Source organism: Schistocerca serialis, chromosome 9 (genome assembly GCF_023864345.2).
Source record: "Schistocerca serialis cubense isolate TAMUIC-IGC-003099 chromosome 9, iqSchSeri2.2, whole genome shotgun sequence".
Taxonomy (NCBI): domain Eukaryota; kingdom Metazoa; phylum Arthropoda; class Insecta; order Orthoptera; family Acrididae; genus Schistocerca; species Schistocerca serialis.
Window position 1 is genome coordinate 469,712,962 of NC_064646.1, and position 21,120 is coordinate 469,734,081.

The following is a 21,120-nucleotide window of genomic DNA, read 5'->3' on the forward strand; positions in this document are numbered from 1 at the left end:
CAAACCCGTAAGTTATTTGATCTTCTCAATATCATACCTCCAATCTCATCTCAGTCTATGTCCTCTTCCATATCTATGACCTTACCCTCATTTCCCTTATACAGCTCCTCTATATATTCTTTCCACATTTCAGCTTTCCCTTCTTTGCTTTATATTGTTTTCCATCTGAGCTCTTGATATTCATATAGTTGCTTCTATTTTCTACGAAGAGCTCTCTCTAACTTTCCTATAGGTTGTATCTATATTTCCCCTAGATGTTTTAATCTCCTCATATTTGTACTCTAGCCATGACTGCTTAGTCATTTTGCTATAAAGCTAGACAAAAAGAGTTTAATAATAGTTAGCTTGTACATGCCACCGAACAGTCATGTAGATTAATTACTTCGACATTTAGAAGAACTTCTGTATTAACTCTCAACATATAAAAAACAGAATGTACTAATAGCAGATGTTAACATAGATTCTGTATGCTATAATGTAAATTATCTTAGGTATTCCGGCGTGTAACAGTGCCATATAACCATGTCCATATAAATTGGTCACTAATCAGAATAACACTTGGCTCACAGACTTGCATACCGATCATGTTGTTACAAATTTAAATAGATGGTGAAAACTCTCTCTCGGATCATAGAGCTCTAGCCATCAAAATTAATACAGAACACAAACTAGTGGCACACAGTGACTTGCTCACTTATAAATAAAAACTGCCCATAATAAGATTATGGAGGCCCTTGGAAAATGGCAGAGGACATATAGATACTAATAAAAAGAGTTTTTTTTAACAAAATATTTAACAAGACTTTTAATTGGGCATTGGTATGTCTAATGGCAAAAACATTAAGAAAATCTCACTACATAAAAAATCTTAAAATTCCTCCAATAATCACATATTAAGGGAAGACATGAAGGACCCATATACGCTGAAGAGCCAAAGAAACTGGTACACCTGCCTAATATCATGTAGGGCCCCTGGAAGCATGCAGAAGTGCCACAATCCAACATGGCATGTTGCATGGACTCGACTAATGTCTGAACTAGTGCTGGAGGAAATTGACACCATGAATCCTGCACAACTGTCCCTAAATCTTTAAGAGTATGGGGGTTGGAAATTTCTTCTGAACAGCGTGTTGCAAGGCATCCCAGACATGCTCAACAATGTTCATGTCTGGGGAGTGGAAGCCTTTAAACTCAGAAGAATGTTCTTGGAGCCACTCTGTAGCAATTCTGGACATGTGGGGTGTCACACTGCCCTGATGGAATTGGCCAAGTCCATCGGAATGCATGGCCATGAATGGATGTGAGTGATCAGACAAGATGCTTAAGTTTGTGTCACCTGTCAGAGTCATAAATAGATGTATCAGGCACCCCATATAACTCCAACTGCACATGCCCCAAAGCTTTACACAGTCTCCACCAGCTTGAACAGTCCCCTGCTGACATGCTGGGTCCATGAATTTATGAGTTTCTCTCCATACCTGTGCACGTGCATCTGCTTGATAGCATTTGAAACTAAACTCGTCCAACCAGGCAACATGTTTCCAGTCATTTAACAGTCCAGTGTTGGTGTGGACAGGCCCAGATGAGGCATAAAGCTTTGTGATGTGCAGTCATCAAGTGTACACAAGTGGGCCTTCAGTTCCGAAAGCCCATATCAATGATGTTTTGTTGAATGGTTTGCATGCTGACACTTGTTGATGGCCCAGGAATGAAATCTGCAGCAATTTGTGGAAGGACTGCACTTCTGTCATGTTGAATGACTCTTTTCAGTTGTCATTGGCCCTGTTCTTGCACAATCTTTTTCAGGCTGCAGTGAAGTTGGAGATTTGATGTTTTACCGGACTCCTGACACTCATGGTACACCCGTGAAATGGTCATATGGGAAAATCCTCACTTCATCGCTACCTCAGTGATGCTGTGTCCCATAGCTCGTGCGTCGACTATAACAGCACATTCAAACTCAGTTAAATCTTGATAACCTGCCTTTGTAGCAGCAGTAACCAATCGCATAACTGCACCAGACCCTTGTCATCTTATATAGGCATTGCCGACTGCAGTGACTTATTCTGCCTGTTTACATATCTCTGTATTTGAATACGCATGCCTATACCAATTTCCTCGGCACGTCAATGTACAATTCTGTCAGCATGTCTCCTCCAAAGAGTTCAGAAGCAATTTGACCAGAAAACTGGTGAGTACCAAGCCAAATTCAGCACTCGTCAAAGTTGTATAGAACAAATATTCTCGTCATTTTTATCTGTTTTCCATTCCCTTAGTTGCTCTAAATTCGTGGAGGTATGTACCATCCATGCAACTAAATGAAGGCAGTTTGTTTATTACCATACACGTTTCACTTCTTTTATTTGGGAAGCATCATCTGTGGTAATTTCCAGTGCTGTTCACACGTGTGTGGCCCTAGAGATGTATTTGTTAGTCTTCATACTCCAGCTGGTCGATTTCTGGCATTCTTTCATCCACATTTGTCACATTGCATATTTCAATTTCACTTTCCATTTGGTGATCAACATATGTGAGTTGCATAGATGGTACATACCTCCACGAACAAATATTCTGTTTAAAAAACAACATTAAAATACACATCACTAAGGAACAGCCTTATCATATGGTCCTTAATGCACAAGGCATACGATTCAGTACATCGGAAATCTCTATCATCCTTGAAGAATATGGATTCGGCCTGGAAACCTTGAATCTGATCAAAAGAATACTCACCAACACAACTTACAAAGTAAAATTCATGGATGAGTTGTCAGAACCATTTCTGATCAGAACTGATTATTGACAGGGCAATGGACTGTCTCCTATCTTCCTTAATCTGCTTTCGGACAAAGATAAACAAGATTGGGAAAAAGAAAATAGAAACAAAAACTACTGAAAACCTATATGACTTGGAAGACCTAAAGAAGGACTGAGCGAGGTGGCGCAGTGGTTAGCACACTGGACTCACATTTGGGAGGACAATGGTTCAATCCTGCATCCGGCCATCCTGATTTAGGTTTTCCGTGATTTCCCTAAATCATTCCAGGCTAACGCCGGGATGGTTCCTTTGAAAGGGCACGGCCGACTTCCTTCCCCGTCCTTCCCTAATCCAATGAGACTGATGACCTCACTGTTTGGTCTCCGCCCCCAAAAGCAACCCATAACAACAACCTAAAGAAAGACATCCAAATTTCTTGTCTAGCTTTCAGATACAATCTGCAGACAGTGAAACAACAGAAATTAAATAGACAAACTTTCACAGAATGGACTAAAAGAGTTGGCTCAAAATATCCATCCAAAAAAACCAAATTCATCTGCTCAAAACATTCTACTCAAAAACTGATCATATAATATGGAGAAATTGAGAGTGTTTCACGATTCAAGTATTTAGGCAAAATCCTTGAATGTATAGAGGGAAAGAAAAAGACACACAAAATTCAGATGCAGAAATTTAGGACAGCTTATGGTGACATCTACAACAAAAAATGTATGTCTATATGCACCATATGCATGGAAATCAGGCACTAAAACACAGTTATGAAGCCTGAAGTCTTGTGCAATAGCAAAACACTTACACTCCCCAGAAAAGGTTATCTAGAAGATACTAGGAAAAGAAGAATGCAGAATTCTAAGCAAGATACTCAGCCCAAAAAGAACTGAAGATAAATACAGACTACAATCCTGAGAACAACTGTGAAACTATCTAATCTCATGTCAGGCATTAGACAAAGAAGAGTGAAATTTTATGGGCACACCAACAGATTGCAGACAAGACTCACTCACAAAATTGTGATTCACATAGCAGACCAACAGACCAGCAGACCAACAAGAGTTTAGAAAAGGCTTGTGCATGTTCATCAGACATTTTCAACAAAAACTTACATAGCTAAAAAATTAGCACATGGGAAGTACTGTCAGAGACTGAAGTCACCACCAGGTGACAAAACAAAAGTCTCCAGACAAAAAATGGATACTGCTTGGAAACTCTGAAGACTGAAACATAATAGCTCTGAATGGTCCAATAAGATTCCATTGCACATAATAATAATAATAATAATAATAATAATAATAAGACAGTTGGAAGAACTTTGAAAAGGACACCATGAGAGTCCGTGGAAAATTCTAGAGCCCTGGAGGACTACTGTTGGAACTGAAAGAATAGGAAAAATGAGGAGCTGTACAATACACTGGAGAGATCATGGACACCAAATGGAAATTACGGTTGAAATTTTAGGGAAACAAGGCACGAATAGACAAAAACAAACAAAGCAACAAGATCTTCAATTACATCACATAATTGAAGTCCATCTCTAAGTGGGTAGGAGAGGTCAAAAAATATGAACAAGACATCACTTGAAGAGAGACTACTAAAAAAAAGGTCCATACAATACATTTCCGAGGAAGAGAGAAAGAATGAAGTGGTTCTGGGAAGAGAGGAAAAAGACAAAAGAAAAGCTAAGAAGTCTTAAGTTCCATGCAATCCATAGATTGCCAAATGCAGAAGAAAGAATAATAATTATTAAATTTTTAATTTTTCCTGCATCAATATTGTCACCAATAAATTAAGCAGATAAGGATATCTATGGAAAACAGAGTGAAGCTATCCTAAATAGCAGCTCTAGAAATTTATAAGAATCTTGAGACTAAAAAAATCTGAACTACTTTTTAAAGTACCTTTTAACTTATCGCAATTGGAAAAATAAACAAATAGAAAAAGAAGAACCGACACCAGGTATATTTAACTGCCCCACGCAGTTCTACAGATATGTGTCAATCATTTTGTACTAATACGCACATTTTTTTTATGAACAGATAGTGTTACTTCTCACACACTGGAAGTGAAAGAGAAACAATGAGTGAAATAAAATAATATTGACAATGACAAATTGGCTTGAAATCACTGTAACTTAGAGGTCACAGAGCAAATGAAAAACAAAACATCAAGTATCCTACAGCCTTATTAGACATGTTATTTTGTTCGATGATGCAACAAATGGAAAACAAACCATAATAACAGTCTTTCACAAGGCTGTACAATTTCAATAGAGCAACAGGCCAGTACTACGGGAGAGTATCAATATCAGGCAGTTTCATTAATTGTATATGAGCCGTGGAAAAAAACTGCTGTTTTGAAGATCGCGCCACAGTGCGTTGTGTGAAGCAGTCGTCCTCCATTTCTGGCGGTGGCGCCGCTGTGGCAGTCACAGCTTTAGTGTCTCCCTCTGGTGGAAAATGGTTGCCTGTTCACATGCATTTAAGGGGTGCTATGAGCTCACAAGTGAGTCAGTTGCTCAGCCGGCTCAGTGAGGGGCGGTCAGTCCGGGGTGCTAGTATGTGTTAGGCTGCCAGTCTGCTTGAGTTTGTTCAGGCAACGGTCACTGGCGGTTGGATCTATCGGTTGGTTGGTTGTGCACTGAGACACAAGATGACTTGTCCGTCTCGAGCGTCGGCGCATGTGAGGTCGCCACGTCAGTCCAGTGGGCCGCGCCGTATACCAAGGGGTAGTGGCTTTGCGGCCGACACGAGAGCAACAAGAGCCAACCCACAACATCGGTCTGGCTGGTGCGAGCTGTGACGCCGTGAGATGGGAGATTGGCGTGCCTTCCTGCGTCCGTTGAAGCGGCTGGCAGTGGACGGTTTGGGAGAGTGGTTTGGGGGTGCTGCGCCAGGTCTTCGCCAGACATCACAGTTTATTAGAAGTTAAGTGATTCGTGATATGTTGTTTCATTTACTTGTTGAATTCTAGTTGTTTTCTTGGTCAGTCTCTCATCCCCAGCTTGCTCGTCTGTCTCTCGTCCGCATTTGTTAGGCAGTTACTGTCTGTCTGCCTGTCGGTCTGCCGTACGTTACAGCTGCCTCTGTCATGTTTGTCGGATTCGGTGTTAACGAATTTATTGCTTGAAGTGTAACGGCTGAATTCCTGAAATATGTTTTTATCTTGCCTATAACCTTGAGAGGCGGTATATGTGTAATGTAGAGCATGTTTTGCTAACCTTGTATGTTTTATGTAAGACTGCATTTCATTTCATGGGTTTTTATTTAAATGGTTATTTTAGTATATAAAGTTGCCACCCTTCCACCGTATAAGTTTTTTATAAAAATCAAGTTGCACCTTCGGTGGCAAGTTAATTTTTTAATGTTAGTGTTTTGTACCATTTCCATCCCTCCTACGGGGTGCATAGTTTATGTGCTTGTGTGAGTTGTTAAAATTTTTAGTTTACAGTAATCTGGTGCGTTGCAAATTTGCACCAGTGTAGTCTTTCAGAGGTGGTTGTGAGCAGTCGTGACTACGGCCGTGTTAAAAGGGAGAGGTAAGGTTCTCAGCCTGAAAGCTCATACTGTCAAAAAATTTGTTCTTTCTGCCTCTGAATAAATTGTAACTTGATATTTAGAGGGTGCTTTTTGATTATAATTTTAAATCTGTTTAAAAAAGTTTTAGGAATAAAATTTCCATTTGTTGAAAGAATTTGATTTGTTTTCATCAGCTAATTTGATTTGTTTTCATCAGCTACCTACTGGCAACTACTTCCACGCTCACATAGTGTGATTAAATGTGTTAATGTACTTGATGAATCACTATAAATAAAGTAAATTCTTAAGAAAAAATTTTGAAAGTAAATTCACGTTTCAGTATAATTATCACTGTCCTCTCCATTGATATGGCGACAACAAAGAAACAATGGCTGGCCAATAACCACTAAGTACTGCTCACAGACACACATTAAATAACAAACTAATATCACTGATATCTTTAACAATGTAAATAACAAATTTTTGACAGTATAATGTAACTGGATAGATAAAAAATCTACTCACCAAATGGCAACAGGAGAACACAGATTTAAAGAAAAGGCATTACATATGCAAGCTACCAGAACCGGTGGCTCCTTCTGGCAGAAGGGTTGAAGGTGAAGGAAAAGGGATGAAGAAAAAGGACTGGAGAGGTTTAAGAGACAGGGTAGAGTTTGGAAAAGTCACACAGAACCCTGAGTCAGGGGAAACTTACCGAATGAGATGTCTATCATCCTGTCTGGTAAGTCTCATCTGACCTGGGGTTCTTACTGATCTTCTTTCCCCTTCTACCCTTCAGCCAGAAGAAGGAGCCACCGTCTCCAAAAGTTTGCACACGTAATACCTTCTTTCTGATTGTGTCCTGCCGCCGCTTGGTACGTAGATTTTTTTAACTACCTAATTATATTAAACTATATCTTTAGGCTTTGCAACACTGAACTCCTTTCTTAGGGAGGAAAGGAGGGTAGATTGGTGAAGGTCAAAAAGAAGGAGAGATCATTCACCTCGATGAGGGGAGACAAAGATGAAGTGGAATTCTCAGACAGTGGTCCAAATAATAAATAGATGATAAACAAGAGTACCACACAAACCAAGAAGAAGACTGGCAGAAAAGAGGTAAAGATATGAAAAGGAAAAAATACTTGAGACAATTCTAAAATAAACTTCCACTTGATACAAGAACCATAAAGAAAATTTTTTGAACTTTGTAACTAATCACAATTTTTATTTAACAAATAAAAACAACGTGAGTGCTGTGTAACAGTGCATAATAGTTTATATTCATTCAACAATTAATATCCACCTGTCCCAAAAATGAATTTCAGAAATCTCTGCGCATTCATTCAACCATGTTATTCCTGATAATTCTGGGAGAACTGGTTTTGATCACAGTTTTTAAAAGCAAATACATGCTGTTACAATGACCCACTGATTAGAAAACTGATCATGTGATTGGAAGTTTCAAAAACAGGATTTTCAGTCACCTCAATAACATATAAAAAACCTGCCAGCACACCAAAATATGTAGAAATTTCAAAATTATAATTTAAGAGCTTGTATTTTTGTATAGAAACATTTAATCACCTTTAACCACAAAACAGTAAGTTAAAACAACAGAAAATCCTGGATGCAATAACAACAGTGCTACGAAAAGGGCAGACTGCTACTCACTACATAGAGCGCGTGTGCGCGCCCACATACCCATGCACGCACCCACCCACCCACCCGCCCACCCACCCACCCACCCACCCACCCACCCACCCACCCACCCACCCACACACACACACACACACACACACACACACACACACACACACACACCACGACCCCCCCCTCCCCCCCGCACACACACACACACACACACATGTACGCACAAACAAACCTGTGGCACAACAATGGGCACCAGCATGGCACCATCCTATGCCAAAATATTCAAGGACCGTCTAGAGGAATCCTCCCTAACCACCCAAAATACCAAACCCCTCACCTTGTTCAGTTTCACTGATGACATCTTCATGATATGGACTGAGAATGAAGACACCCTATCCACATTCCCCCAGAACCTAAACACCTTTTCTCCTATTCACTTCACCTGGTCCTCCTCAACCCATCTAGCCATCCCATACCCCTACAACAGACCTAGATGCAAGAACTATCCCATACATCCTCCCACCATCTCCTACTCCAGTCTGGTCACTGGCATCACCTATTTCATCAAAGGTTGTGCTACCTGTGAAAGCTTTCATGTGATCTACAATCTAAGCTGCAACCACTGAGCTGGATTCTACACAGGCATGATGACCAACACGCTGGCTGTCTGCACAAGCAGCCACCGACAAACTGTCGCCAAGAGTCAGTGTGCTTCATTTTAATGACTGCTTCACAGCCTGTGCCATTTGAATCTTTCCTACCAAAGCCAGCTTTTCTTAATTGTGCAGGTAGCAACTCTCCCTGCAGTATATCCCACATTCCCAAAGCAACCCCCCCCCCCCCCCCCCAAGATCAACTTTCCCTAGTCGCTGTTCTTTATCCACCTATCCCCACCCTTGCTCCCACTACAGCACTACACAATGTTCTATTCTACAAGTGCCACTAGTAATATTTTTCTCTTCTCTACTTCTACTCCTTTTCCGCTACCCTTCCCACTCCCCGAAACCTCCAAACCTTTCACCTGCACCTAGCAAACCTACCCTGCCACCATCACATCCCTGTTTGCTCCCACAAGCAGCATTACTACTTTCTCCCCTACCACTATCCTTCTTCTTCTACTTCTCCCCTCCACGCTCTAGCCTCCTCTTCTCTTTATCCCACCACTTACAGATTGCTTCTCCCATCAGGTGCAGTTCTCACAGTCCAGCCTCAGTGTTTGTGTGTGTGTGTGTGTGTGTGTGTGTGTGTGTGTGTGTGTGTGTGTTTTTCAACTTCAGAAGAAGGCCTTTTGGCCAAAAGTTCAAATGTGTATGTCTTTCTATTGGGCCTATCTGCAACTCAAAATCTCCTCTGTATGGTGAGTAACAGTCTTATCCTTTTCATAGAATTAAAACACATTTTAACATATATAATACAGTTGCTTATTTATGTGTACGTCTTTTGTCACAGAAAGCATCAGGTACAGTAACACTATTCACACCAAGAATAAAGTAACTATCTCGGTACAATGTAAGATGCTGTAGCCATGTGCCAAATGAGCTGTTTCAGGAGTGATATGCGTACAGTTTCGTGGGAGACACTGGAATAGTAAGAGTGAGATGGTACCATAGATATGTCACTTTTAGTCAACAAGCACTGACAAACCTTTACTTCTGGCCAGTGACGATATTGGTAGGTATTTTAAAACAGCGTCAGGTTTGATTCCCTGGCAATTATTGTGCCTCATGGCTGATGTAATCCAAGACAGAAAAAAAAGGTCTGCATCGGTCATTATCTCATCTGTGTTTGAGTGCAGATCTAGATTTCAGCTAACAGTGCATCTGTCAACAGTGCTATAAAAACATATAACAGTATGTAATTGCACAACTGGCATTTTGCACAACTGTGACATGGTACTTGGTTGGTGTGCTTTTCCAATGTCCGATTTTAGTGTTATTTTGTATTTGAAGCACTGATGATAGATGCACTGTTAGCTGACCTCCTTTCTGTCCTGGATTAAAACAGTGTATACCATGGGTGAAAAAGACATACAAAATACACAAGCTACTTATAACTGCCACTATGCACATTATCACATCTCATTGTCTTCCACTTGAGTGTAAACATCCCCCCCCCCCCCCCCATTCCCAATTACTGCTCCAACAGAAAGCAAATCAACCATATGTGCCCACGTATGTTCTTAATTTATCACACGATTAATTCACCATCCCACTTTGCATGGTTTCCTTAACTATCGAGTCAATGAATGCCTGAGAGCACTTTGTCCCATTAAATCTTCAGGAGGGGAATTCTGAAAGGATCATAACTGTAAATTCTCTTTCTCTCTTGTGGACAGAAACACAGCAATGCACAAGTAGATAATGAAACCCCAGGGTTTGCCGAGGAAGATAGTTGTAATAGTTAATTAAATTAAGTAATTGCAATGCCTTAGAGCACATATTACTTGGAAATTTTCTGATAAGTACTCTAAACATTTTAAATAATTGCTTCGATAAAGAATGATTTTTATAAACTGGTCCTTTCTATAAATTAGTAGTGTAGGAATGTGACTTTGTTTACCTTTTAATCTGAAAATACTTCACTGTTCTTGGAAACCAAATCAAAGAAAACACAAGGGTGATTGTATCCAATATTGTGTTTATGTTTTATGGTGAGATTCTGTGCACGACTCACATGTCGACAGCCTGTCCATAGCCATCAGCGTCAGGATACATAGCCGAGTTCAGCAGCTCGGGAGCCAAGTAGCCAGGTGTTCCACATATATCTATATACATGCAACAGGAACATAGACTAAGGGAGTCAGGCAGTTCATTATTACAGGAAGGATACAAGCAATAATTTTATACTGATTGTGCTGCTCATTTAACAGAGAACAACAAACACTGGTGGTGCCATCTGATAATTAAGAATACCAATTTAGTCATTTTGACTTCTGCAACACCTCAGAATAAATTTTCCTCATTGCTTCTAATAAGATGATATAAAGAATTAAAAGTGAGAAATTAATTGCCATCACACTATGAAACTTGATATAACCATTAAATGACTAGTTGACAGTGGAAATACACAGGCAGCATAATTACTAGCATTTTAGTTTCTTTCCTGTAGCATCTGGTACAAGAATAAGAATATACGAGGGCGGTTCAGAAAATAACCTCTGATTGGTCACAGTGCGGGTTGTGGGGGGAGTAGTGACGCCATCTGTGCATTCACGCACTCAACAGGTCAGTCGGCATCAAGCCGTGGTCGAGTGAACGTCGTACCTGCGCTAGTTTAGTTTTTGTGGCAGTTTGAAATGTGTGCTGCAATAGAAAACCCCGCCAAATGTGAAGTGCGTGCTGTCATAAGGTTTTTTACAGCCAAAGGATATTCTGCAGCAGCTATTCATCGTGAGCTTTGTGCCGTGTACGGACCAAGAGTTATGAGTGAAGGAGTTGTCCATGAATGGGTACGTTTATTTAAAAGTGGACGAGAAAACGTTCATGATGAAGAGAGGAGTGGTAGACCATCATTGGTGACTGACGAACTCTTTCAGACAGCTGATGCAAAAGTTCGTGAAAATCGACGTTTCTCAATGTCGGAGTTGTCTACTGGTTTTCCACAGATTTCTAAGACTCTCTTGTACGAGATAGTGACAGCAAGATTGGGTTACCGTAAGTTCTGTGCACGATGGGTGCCCAAAATTCTTACCGACCACCACAAAACTCAAAGAATGGCCTCTGCATTAGACTTTCTGTCACGTTATGAGGACGAAGGAGAACCATTGTTAAACAGAATCGTGACCGGTGATGAAACCTGGATTAAGTACGTGAACCCTGAGACAAAAGAACAATCAAAGATGTGGGTACATTCAAATTCGCCTACCAAACCAAGAAAAGCCTCACAAGATTTTTCTGCCAGAAAACTGATGGCAACGGTGTTTTGGGATGCCAAAGGGGTGTTGTTGGTTGAATTCATGGAACGTGGTACGACCATTAATTGAGACGTGTACTGTGAAACAATAAAAAAGTTACGACGGGCTATACAGAACAAACGCCGTGGTATGCTGACTTCCGGTATCGTTTTTTTGCACGATAACGCCCGTCCTCACTCTGCTCGCAGAACAACGGCCCTTCTTGAGTCCTTCAAGTGGGACGTTATCAACCATCCACCTTACAGCCCAGACCTGGCGCTAAGTGATTATCACCTCTTCATGCATTTGAAGAAATGGCTCGGGTCACAGCGGTTTGATGACGACGAAGAGCTCAAAGATGCGGTCACAGGCTGGCTCCAGGCACAAGCGGGTGATTTTTATGCAGAAGGAATTTCAAAGCTTGTGAAGAGATACGATAAGTGCCTCAATCGCTATGGAGACTATGTAGAAAAATAGTGCAAAGATGTAGTTGTAAGATGTATATATTAAAATATTTTTATTTAACTTGGTGTATTTTTTTAAATCAACCGGAGGTTACTTTCTGAACGGCCCTCGTAATAAAGCAAAGGAGAATTACCAGTTTCCATTTTCCTAAATCATTTAAGACTGTTCATTGGATTAGAAGAAACAAGTTAAAGTTCTCTTGCTCAAGAAATGCGACATTTCACACAGTATCAATGTATAAGCTCCAAACACAGTCATGTATGTTTTTTGGCAACTACTTTACATCTCTTGCTTTTGACATACAAAACCTCATTAGAGACTAACACAATTTCTCTTTCCTCTTCTTTGCCTCTTCTTCAATTTTGTTGCACCCATTGGTCTCAAACATATGTAATACTTTTGATTTTATGTCCAACTTATCAAATGCATTGTAGCATTTTCTAAAAACAAAATCAATAAAAATACAAGGGCACCACTGATAATTAGTCAGTTTCGGATCAGACTGAGGAAATAAAAAGAAAAGGCAAGTAAGAATTTGTATTTTATCTAAAGGAAATTTGCAATTACAAGGTATCTCATACTAAGGATAGTATCTTCACGAAGTTTAAGGAAAACAATACACTACGGCCAAGACTGCCTGGTTTGAAGGAAGGAGGAAGAAACTCAGTTGTTCCTGCATCCACTGTAAGTTAAATCAATGGACAAAATGGACGAATCCAAATTTTTATATTTAATGAGCACCTGAAAAATAGCTTACTTCTCATAAAGTGTAAGATTTTTATTATCTGGAGATGATAATTATTGCTGTAATTATCAAAAAAATATTTTTTACTTTTCCAGAGAATGAGTTTTGACACTCTCACATGCCCATCCTCTGATCCACGTGCTACACAGGAAGGACGGAAGGAACGAAGACTGGGTTTAATGTCCCATCAACATTGAGGTCATTAGAGACAGAGCACAAGCTCGAATTGTGTCGAGGATAGTGAAGGAAATCGGCCGTGCCCTTTCAAAGAAACCATCCCGGCATTTGCCTGGAGTGATTTAGGGAAATAGTGGAAAACATAAATCTAGATGGCTAGAAGAGGGCTTGAACCATAGGCGTCCTGAATGTGAGTCCAGTATGCTAATCACTGCACCTGCCACCTTCCTAGGTGCTAGACTGGAGGAACATGCACTGCCACTCTAACATTTTGGATAACTATGACTCCAAATGCATATCATTCTCAATTACAAGTAATAAGCATGCAGACAGCTACTGTCTGTTGATCCCTGAATAGTTGGCATTGGTGGGAATGGAGCAGATGGAGATGGGACAAAGACTTGCGTCTCAAGTACTTCAACATTAAAAGGGTTGGCTTCTACAACTATCAACTAGAAGTTCAAGACTTTAAAGTCTATGGGACTGCTGAATAAGATTGATATAGTGCCCCTATCACAGACTTTTGTTCCAGATATTTCTGTTCATGACTAGGAATCGGGGAGGGGGAGCTATGACATATTTGGTAAAAGCTCACTGCAGCAGTTCTGGAGATGAAACAGGAGACAAGTTAACCACAGCAGACACTTACGACAGACAAAGGGCACTAGATAGGGAAAAATCCACCAGTTAAAACTGAAACTGGTATTTTGGTTCTGAATAACTGGTATTTTTTGGTGTTTGTTTGGTCTACTTTACAACAGGTGGTTTTTATTTTTACTATAACCAACTAAAAAAAACGAAATATCAATTAGCGATAACAGCAGTGCTAAAATTTTTAGTTTTTCTTAAACATTTTCTTAAAAAGTAATTTATATTCATAAAATTTGCATTGGTTTGAAATACTGTGTTATTACAGAAAATGGGAAAACTGATCAGTGCTATTTTAATAACAATGCTGACAGAAACAAGCAACAACCATACGGTGTAAGAATTGGTACAGCACTGTCGAGATAATAATATCCCCATTGCTGTGTGTTGTGGCTTAAGGTACACGTGTACGTGCATTGTTCAAGACTTGCCATCACCCGGTCTACGTGGCAGTCTCTCACTGTTGTCACCAGATACCCATTGTATTGCGGAATGGCACCAACTGTTGTATGGAAATATGGAGTGATGTAGCAATGAAGAACAATGTTTCATTTGCATTAAAAGATTAGAGATTTATCTGCCATTTCTATGAAATAATAAAAGAGGATGGAAATACGGGTAGCAGCTATAAATTAAAAACTTAACAAAAATCTGTTCATAGTATACAACAAAAATATAAAGTAGCTGATCTGCTGCCTGAGTCTACATAATATGCCTTGATCAGCTTGTAGCCCTCGAGAACAAACAAATTAACACAAAAAAACAAAGTTGTTTGACCTCAGTTTTTACCCTTTCACAGTGACTATTTGTAATGTCCAATCAGTGGTATGATTCATGATTAAATGATTTTTTGAGCAAGTTTCAAAAAAATAGAATCAACAGCAGACTAATGGTGATTTTTTGTAGTATCCAGCCAATTATCACTTTTGGAGAAAAGGGGCAAATGGCGGATAGACTAAGTTTCTTTTATTTGTCTATTTGATTTAATATTTTGACTGAGAAAGTCAAAATTTTTCACTCTTTGTCTGATTTCTATGCTTATTACTGGAAATAATAGGAATAAAAAACCAAAAATCAGTTATTTCAGAAACCAGTTACTTTGAGTGATTTTAACACTCACCTTAAACTGGCATAGAGAAAAACCAATATAAGTGAAAACTGGTTGTTTCAGCAATGACCGCCATCCCTAACGACAACATGCAGAAGGACCAGAAGCAGATCTTTAAATGCCGTCAAACTAGTAAGCAGGCAAAAGTTGAAAGCAGGATGGCGACACTTATCCAAACACAAAGGTGGAGATATGCTGAAATTAATCAGAGCTGGTGACGAAATTCCGGGCAAAGAAGATTTAAGAGTATTACAACACATCTCTTATACCGTCATGGCTCACACAGGAACACACTGCATTGCTCTTGTGGCATCCTCATTATATTCCTGAGGTAAAGAAGAGGATGGCAAGGACATCAGCTTGCAGATGTGATATCAGAAGTCAACTGCAACAACATGTGATCAACATGGGCTGCACTCAGCACACTTCCATAACCATATCGCTATCCTGAAGGACTTTAGAGTATACAACCTACTATATTAATTTTTAATTTAAGTGCATGTCTTTTTTTTTTTAAATGTGAAGCTACTGCATTTTACTTTTTAAGTTGGTTTTGATAAAGAGGTAACACAAATAAACCAGTGGTTCTAAATCTGAACATTTACATTACATATACTGGTTCAAGTATATGTACCGGTATGTTGACAGTCGCGTAAGTTCCTGCTCTTATACGAAATAAAATAAAATGATTACAAAAGTGTTTATCACTGGAAGTGTGCAACAGCACTGGATGATTTCTTTCTACATTTATGTCAACTGAAAGAACAATTTAAACACCTACACAAATAAGAGAATTCTTTCTGAACTGCTGCATCAAAGAATGTTTAAATCTTTCTATTTCCAGTGATTTTCCCAGAATCTAGAAGGTAAATTACTACAACTATGATCACGATGTCACACCTACTACAAAAGGTTTAATGAAAATAAGACCTGCGGTATGAAGGTCTGTTATACATGGGATTCACATCAGGGGTGTTTAATGTTGTTGTGAAAACTTCACATCAACTCCTGAGTTACAGGTTAGTCATGCATTTATGATCAGTGCTGATAAAAATATAGCATTTTAGAGTCACGCACTAATTTGTAGCACCTTGCCTTCCCCATCCACATACAAAAAGGGCTACAATTTTAAACAAAGTCAGAGTATAGGAGATAACTAAAAAACAAACTCCCTTTTAGAATGCTACTTGACAGCACAATAAAAATATCAGATTATAATAATGGTCAGAAGAATCTCAGCTGTTCAAACACTCTTCTGATTTCTAGCAACACTGTTGCTTCACCACTGAGTTTACTGAATATGCCTGGCTGTGTGTCAGGGACATGAAGAGTGGGATGCTTTGTTCATCCTGTAGCACCAATATTTTTTTTTCCTTCAATGAAAAACAAAATTTTTGTGCAAGGACACAAATGCCGGGGTGGTATCACAGTATTTAATGCACTGCAGATTATGGAAGATGCCACGTTTTATCTGTATTATAATTAATTTTGTTAGACTTCAATTCCATAATGGTACTTTCTTTTCCAAATTCTTCCCAAGTACACTTTTCTAATGTGTTAGTTTCCTTTCATTTAAAAAAAAAAAAAACACCATCTTTCCTGCAATACATAATCATTTAATGAAGGAGTGTCAACTTAAATGAACAATTTAACAAGAATTGTGGACACTTTTCACACAGAACTATACAACTGCTGGTTATTCAACATACACAAAATACAAAAACATACTTGAGGATACCAGACTGCACAATTATTTCAAAAGGAAGCAGAAACAATGTATGAATTACTACCATGACAGAAGTTATCTTTAACAGAGTTGTGAAGTGTAAGGTGAGATATCTCACACCAGTGTAAAAATACAGCTTTAAAAATGCATGCACATGTTTCTAAATTTATTTCACAGGCTTTTAGGGTTCGCGTAATTCTATAGCACGCAAGATAAATGGAATCAATAGTGCAGAATATGAAGCAGAATATAACTATAAAGCAGCTGCAGAAAAGAAGACTAACTGTATTTAATAGCAGAGATGAAGTAAGTATTATTTAATGTAAATATGTGATTACTACTCCAAAATGCTGCAAAGTAATATACTTGGACACATACGGGATAGCATAATATGCTAAATGTGTGCACATCTAATAATTTTTCAAGTTGATAAATGAGAAATGTTTCAATTTACAAGACCTGCCATTTCAATTATTGTAAAATATGGGTAATAAAATATTAGGTGAACTAGAGACTGATGAATGCTGAACACATCCATCTTTAACAGAAACCAAAATCCATCAAGAGACTTCTGCGGAATTGTTTAAAAGTGACTGTCAGTACTGAGACAGTTTTGTTTTTCTTTCTTTTTCAGGTTTTTGGCTGAACACTGCACAAAATCTGGAATGTAATCAAACAAGGTACAGAAAATTTTGGGGGCAATGAAGTAATATCGAACTTGATAACACAGAGAATTTCTTTTGTCACAATAATACTAGTATGTGGCCATCAACATGATGATAATTTACAAGACACACACATTATTGCAGTCTATAGTATTATTGATTATACTGTCACAAAACAATGCATAATCAACAACACTGTCCTTGTTCCATGAACAAGCACATGTAAACAGCATTCAATATAGGTGGAAAACATCTTTGAAAATTCATCAAAGAAAGGGACATCCTACAGTGAAAATAATTTTTTGGTCAAACCACTGAAAGAATTTTATCACTCACAACTGCAACCACAGCTTTACAAATTAAATAATTGAAAGAAGTCAATTTGTTACTTTTCTTCCTGTCCAGAAACAGAAATACCTATCCCAACTCTTTTTACAACACCAACAAAGCTGCAACCATTGACAAGACATTTGCTGAAGACTATATTCCACTAAACACACAGTATCACCCAATCTTCAAACAACTCTACCACTTCCTTCACTAAAGTTCTGTATATCTTTCACTGTGACCTGCTACGAGATATATTCAATTAAATTTCTACTCCTTTCAACCAAAGTAGTATTGTCACCCACTCAATATACACAATATCTTAGTCCATATCAAGAGCAATCCTGCACATTACCTCTCCCCTCCTAGACAATCATGGTGCAAAACCTATCCTACATATTCATCTACCACCTTCTACTGTGGTTCAGCCAGGGATGCTTCCTGTGAAAGCTCTAGCACCTAGTTGTTGAAAGTGCAGCACATCACAGCACATATGAGTTCAATGGCTGCTTCAGTATTAATGCCATATGGATATCTCTCAATTCCCCCCCACCCCCCTTTCTTAATTAACCTGTTACTGTGAACTGTATAGGTAAGAACTTTTCCTGCAGCATATCTTACATGTTCAATATCATCTGTCCTAAGCTCAAACATTGCAATTACTCCAACCCCTCCTCCCCCCACACTCTGATTTGTGCGCGTTATTTTTTATTTTCCAGAACTATTGTTGTTACAGCCACAGAGAACCATCTGTTCTGCCTACCATTACCATCCCTACCTCCTCCTGGTTCTACATTGCACATCTTAACCCTCCTTCCCCTGTCTCCCACCAGTTGCCTTGTTTCCTCTCCAACCAGCCTGATGGGCAGGCGGACACTGGTGGATCAAATGGCTATAAGGGAGTGGTTGCTTTCTCTCACTTGTGTTTATTGTTCCAATACTGGAACTATGTTACTGTACTTTGTGGTAAAAGTAGCAGGACACAGCAATAGATATGATACTTCAACTTTCTGAAACTGCATATCCAGTTTTCTTCTGGTTCAGTACACATACACACATAAACGAGAGACTTAATGTAGTAAGGCAAAGATTATCTGACAGTTTGCATTAAAAATAAAATCGACATAACATTAAATGCAATCCAACATCAACACATGCTGTCAGAACTAATGGAAATTTAATTAGCTTCAGAAACGTAAATGTGCACACCTAGAGATACTGTGATCCAATGTTACAATTGGGCAATAGAGCAAGAAAGGGAAAACATATCCACAACACAAAGTTGAAGAGAGAACAAAAATACACATTAGTTTAACTTCTAAGAATTAATCGGTATGCAAGCAACTGGATAAACTTACAAAACAAAGCAAAAATGCAATCTGAATGCATCAAACTGTTTGTAACAGCAGCAGAGCAACTAGGTTTATACAAAGAGAATGTGGGAAATATTCGGTAATGTAAAAACACAGCACTGCACTTTGCAAACTAATAAGTACATTAAATGGTGTTAAAAGATAGGAAGGACAGATATAGAAGACTTCAATGTACCAAATGGCAGTTTATAAAGATTGAAATGGAAGCAAGTGAAGCAAACAAAATGTTACAGTCAGGAACAATGCAGACACAACTTACATGTCCACGTCGTACGAGTAACCCTCTGCAGTCTCGAACATGTTGCACTTTAGCACCTCTGGCGCCAGGTAGCCTGGCGTACCACACAGGTCTGTACCACAAGAGTGCCTCACAGTCAACGATATATACAATTGGAGGCAAGGCTAAATAAATTACTCCTACCAAGTCTCTGCTACTTCACTACTGAAGCAGTGATGATCTCCATTTAAAAATGAATTAAAAAATATTCTGCCACATACCCTACAATAGATTGAGGCGAACTACAAAAAAATACACCTTCTACTCCCTTTCTTCTAGATTACATTTTATGAAAACATGGAACTGACATAGTAATACTTACATCTTTATTTTTAATTGCAAACATTTGTGAATATTTCAAGGATGAATTAGTTGCTGTTTTGTGAATCAAAACCGCTACTTTCAACCAGGATTGGAAACAGAATTTGTGGTTGCATAAATAAAATACCAGATTTCAATAAAGGTATTCATTCAGTGTTAATAAATTGCTACTCAACATGTTTTTGACACTTGAAAAAAAAAATCGAAATTTCCTTAACAATCATATTGTACAAGATATCACTTCTCAATTAAAAAATACTGTTCACAACACTGTGTCAACTCTACCAACTAATCATACTCTGCTGACAGCAGAGGAATTATATAACATGATGTAAGTTTTACCTTGTGCTATTAAACTGGCTTACAAACATTTGTTTAACACACATCAACCAATTCTTATCATATTACTTAATATTCTTGTCTGAGGGTAAATGAGCAAAACAGAATATCTGATTACATATTGCTTTCCTATATTATTCTGAGAGTTGCTTAGTATTATGGCCACTATTTTTTTAGATTGCAATCTATTTATGAACTCCTGTACTAACTAGAGAGATTCCATCCTCAAATAGAATAAAAATTTGGAACATTGCACTCAGTATTTTTATAGCATCAAAATCTAACCAGTAAAAACACCGCCTGTGTATGAAACGTAGAATACTACAGAAGAACTTTGATAACATTAGAAGAGTACAATGATCTTTTCAACAAAATTACTGCCAGTCCCTTCACCCTGGTGTTCATTTCTTAAAAGTTTAGCATGGGTGAAATTTCAATTAAAGACTGCAATCTGTATAGAAAATGGACTTTCTAATTGTAGATTCTGATCTAAACAGGTAAGGCTCCCATTGTGAAGTTTCCAACTGGCACGTGCCGCACATTGCTCATAGAATTAATTTCCTGCAGCAGCAAATCTTCAGTTTTCTGTCTTTTTTTAGATTTTCAGTTTTTATGTTTTCCATATGAGCAGTAAAAAGATCTCAGATAAACAGCATTAGTGCTCCATACTAACTTCCTAATATATGACAATAATGATATTTGTGTGACATGATCAAATTAGAAACAGAAAAAAATTTACCTTTCCTTTTTAAAAACTGATCACTTTACAGCTCACTTGGGAGCTAAGTCTTTTAGCATAATGCAGATATTACATTTCACAATGTGTAAGTTATCAAGAACTTCAATAGACTTATTTAGTATAATCCTGGAATAACAATTAAGGGAGCAGTGTTCTTTTTTCGTATTTTTTCTTTCTTTCACTCTTTCATTTATGAACTGCTACCTGAATCTAGATGTGTAGATTTCTGATGTTTGTACCTGCCATGTAGCATGTCTAGCATAAAACTAGCATTTAATGTTTTGTTAAATGATAACTAAGACTACATTCTCCCTTTTCCATCCCTCTGCAGGCACTTAATTGTGAACTGCAGAATAATCGTATAGATGTAGATGTAT

General features: G+C 38.5%; 1 protein-coding gene across 4 annotated transcripts in view; it reads right to left on the minus strand.

Moving 5' to 3' along the window:
• LOC126418510 (phosphorylase b kinase gamma catalytic chain, skeletal muscle/heart isoform) overlaps positions 1-21,120 on the minus strand; it is a 143,694-nt gene that overhangs the window by 69,748 nt on the left and 52,826 nt on the right. For 3 of the 4 annotated variants that reach the window (XM_050085308.1, XM_050085305.1, XM_050085307.1), the window contains one exon: positions 19,327-19,417. In XM_050085308.1, coding sequence (XP_049941265.1) covers positions 19,327-19,417 — 91 coding nt within the window. Of the gene's footprint in view, positions 1-10,614; positions 10,706-19,326; positions 19,418-21,120 lie in introns of all 4 variants that reach the window. The other variant, XM_050085306.1, reaches the window with a different exon arrangement.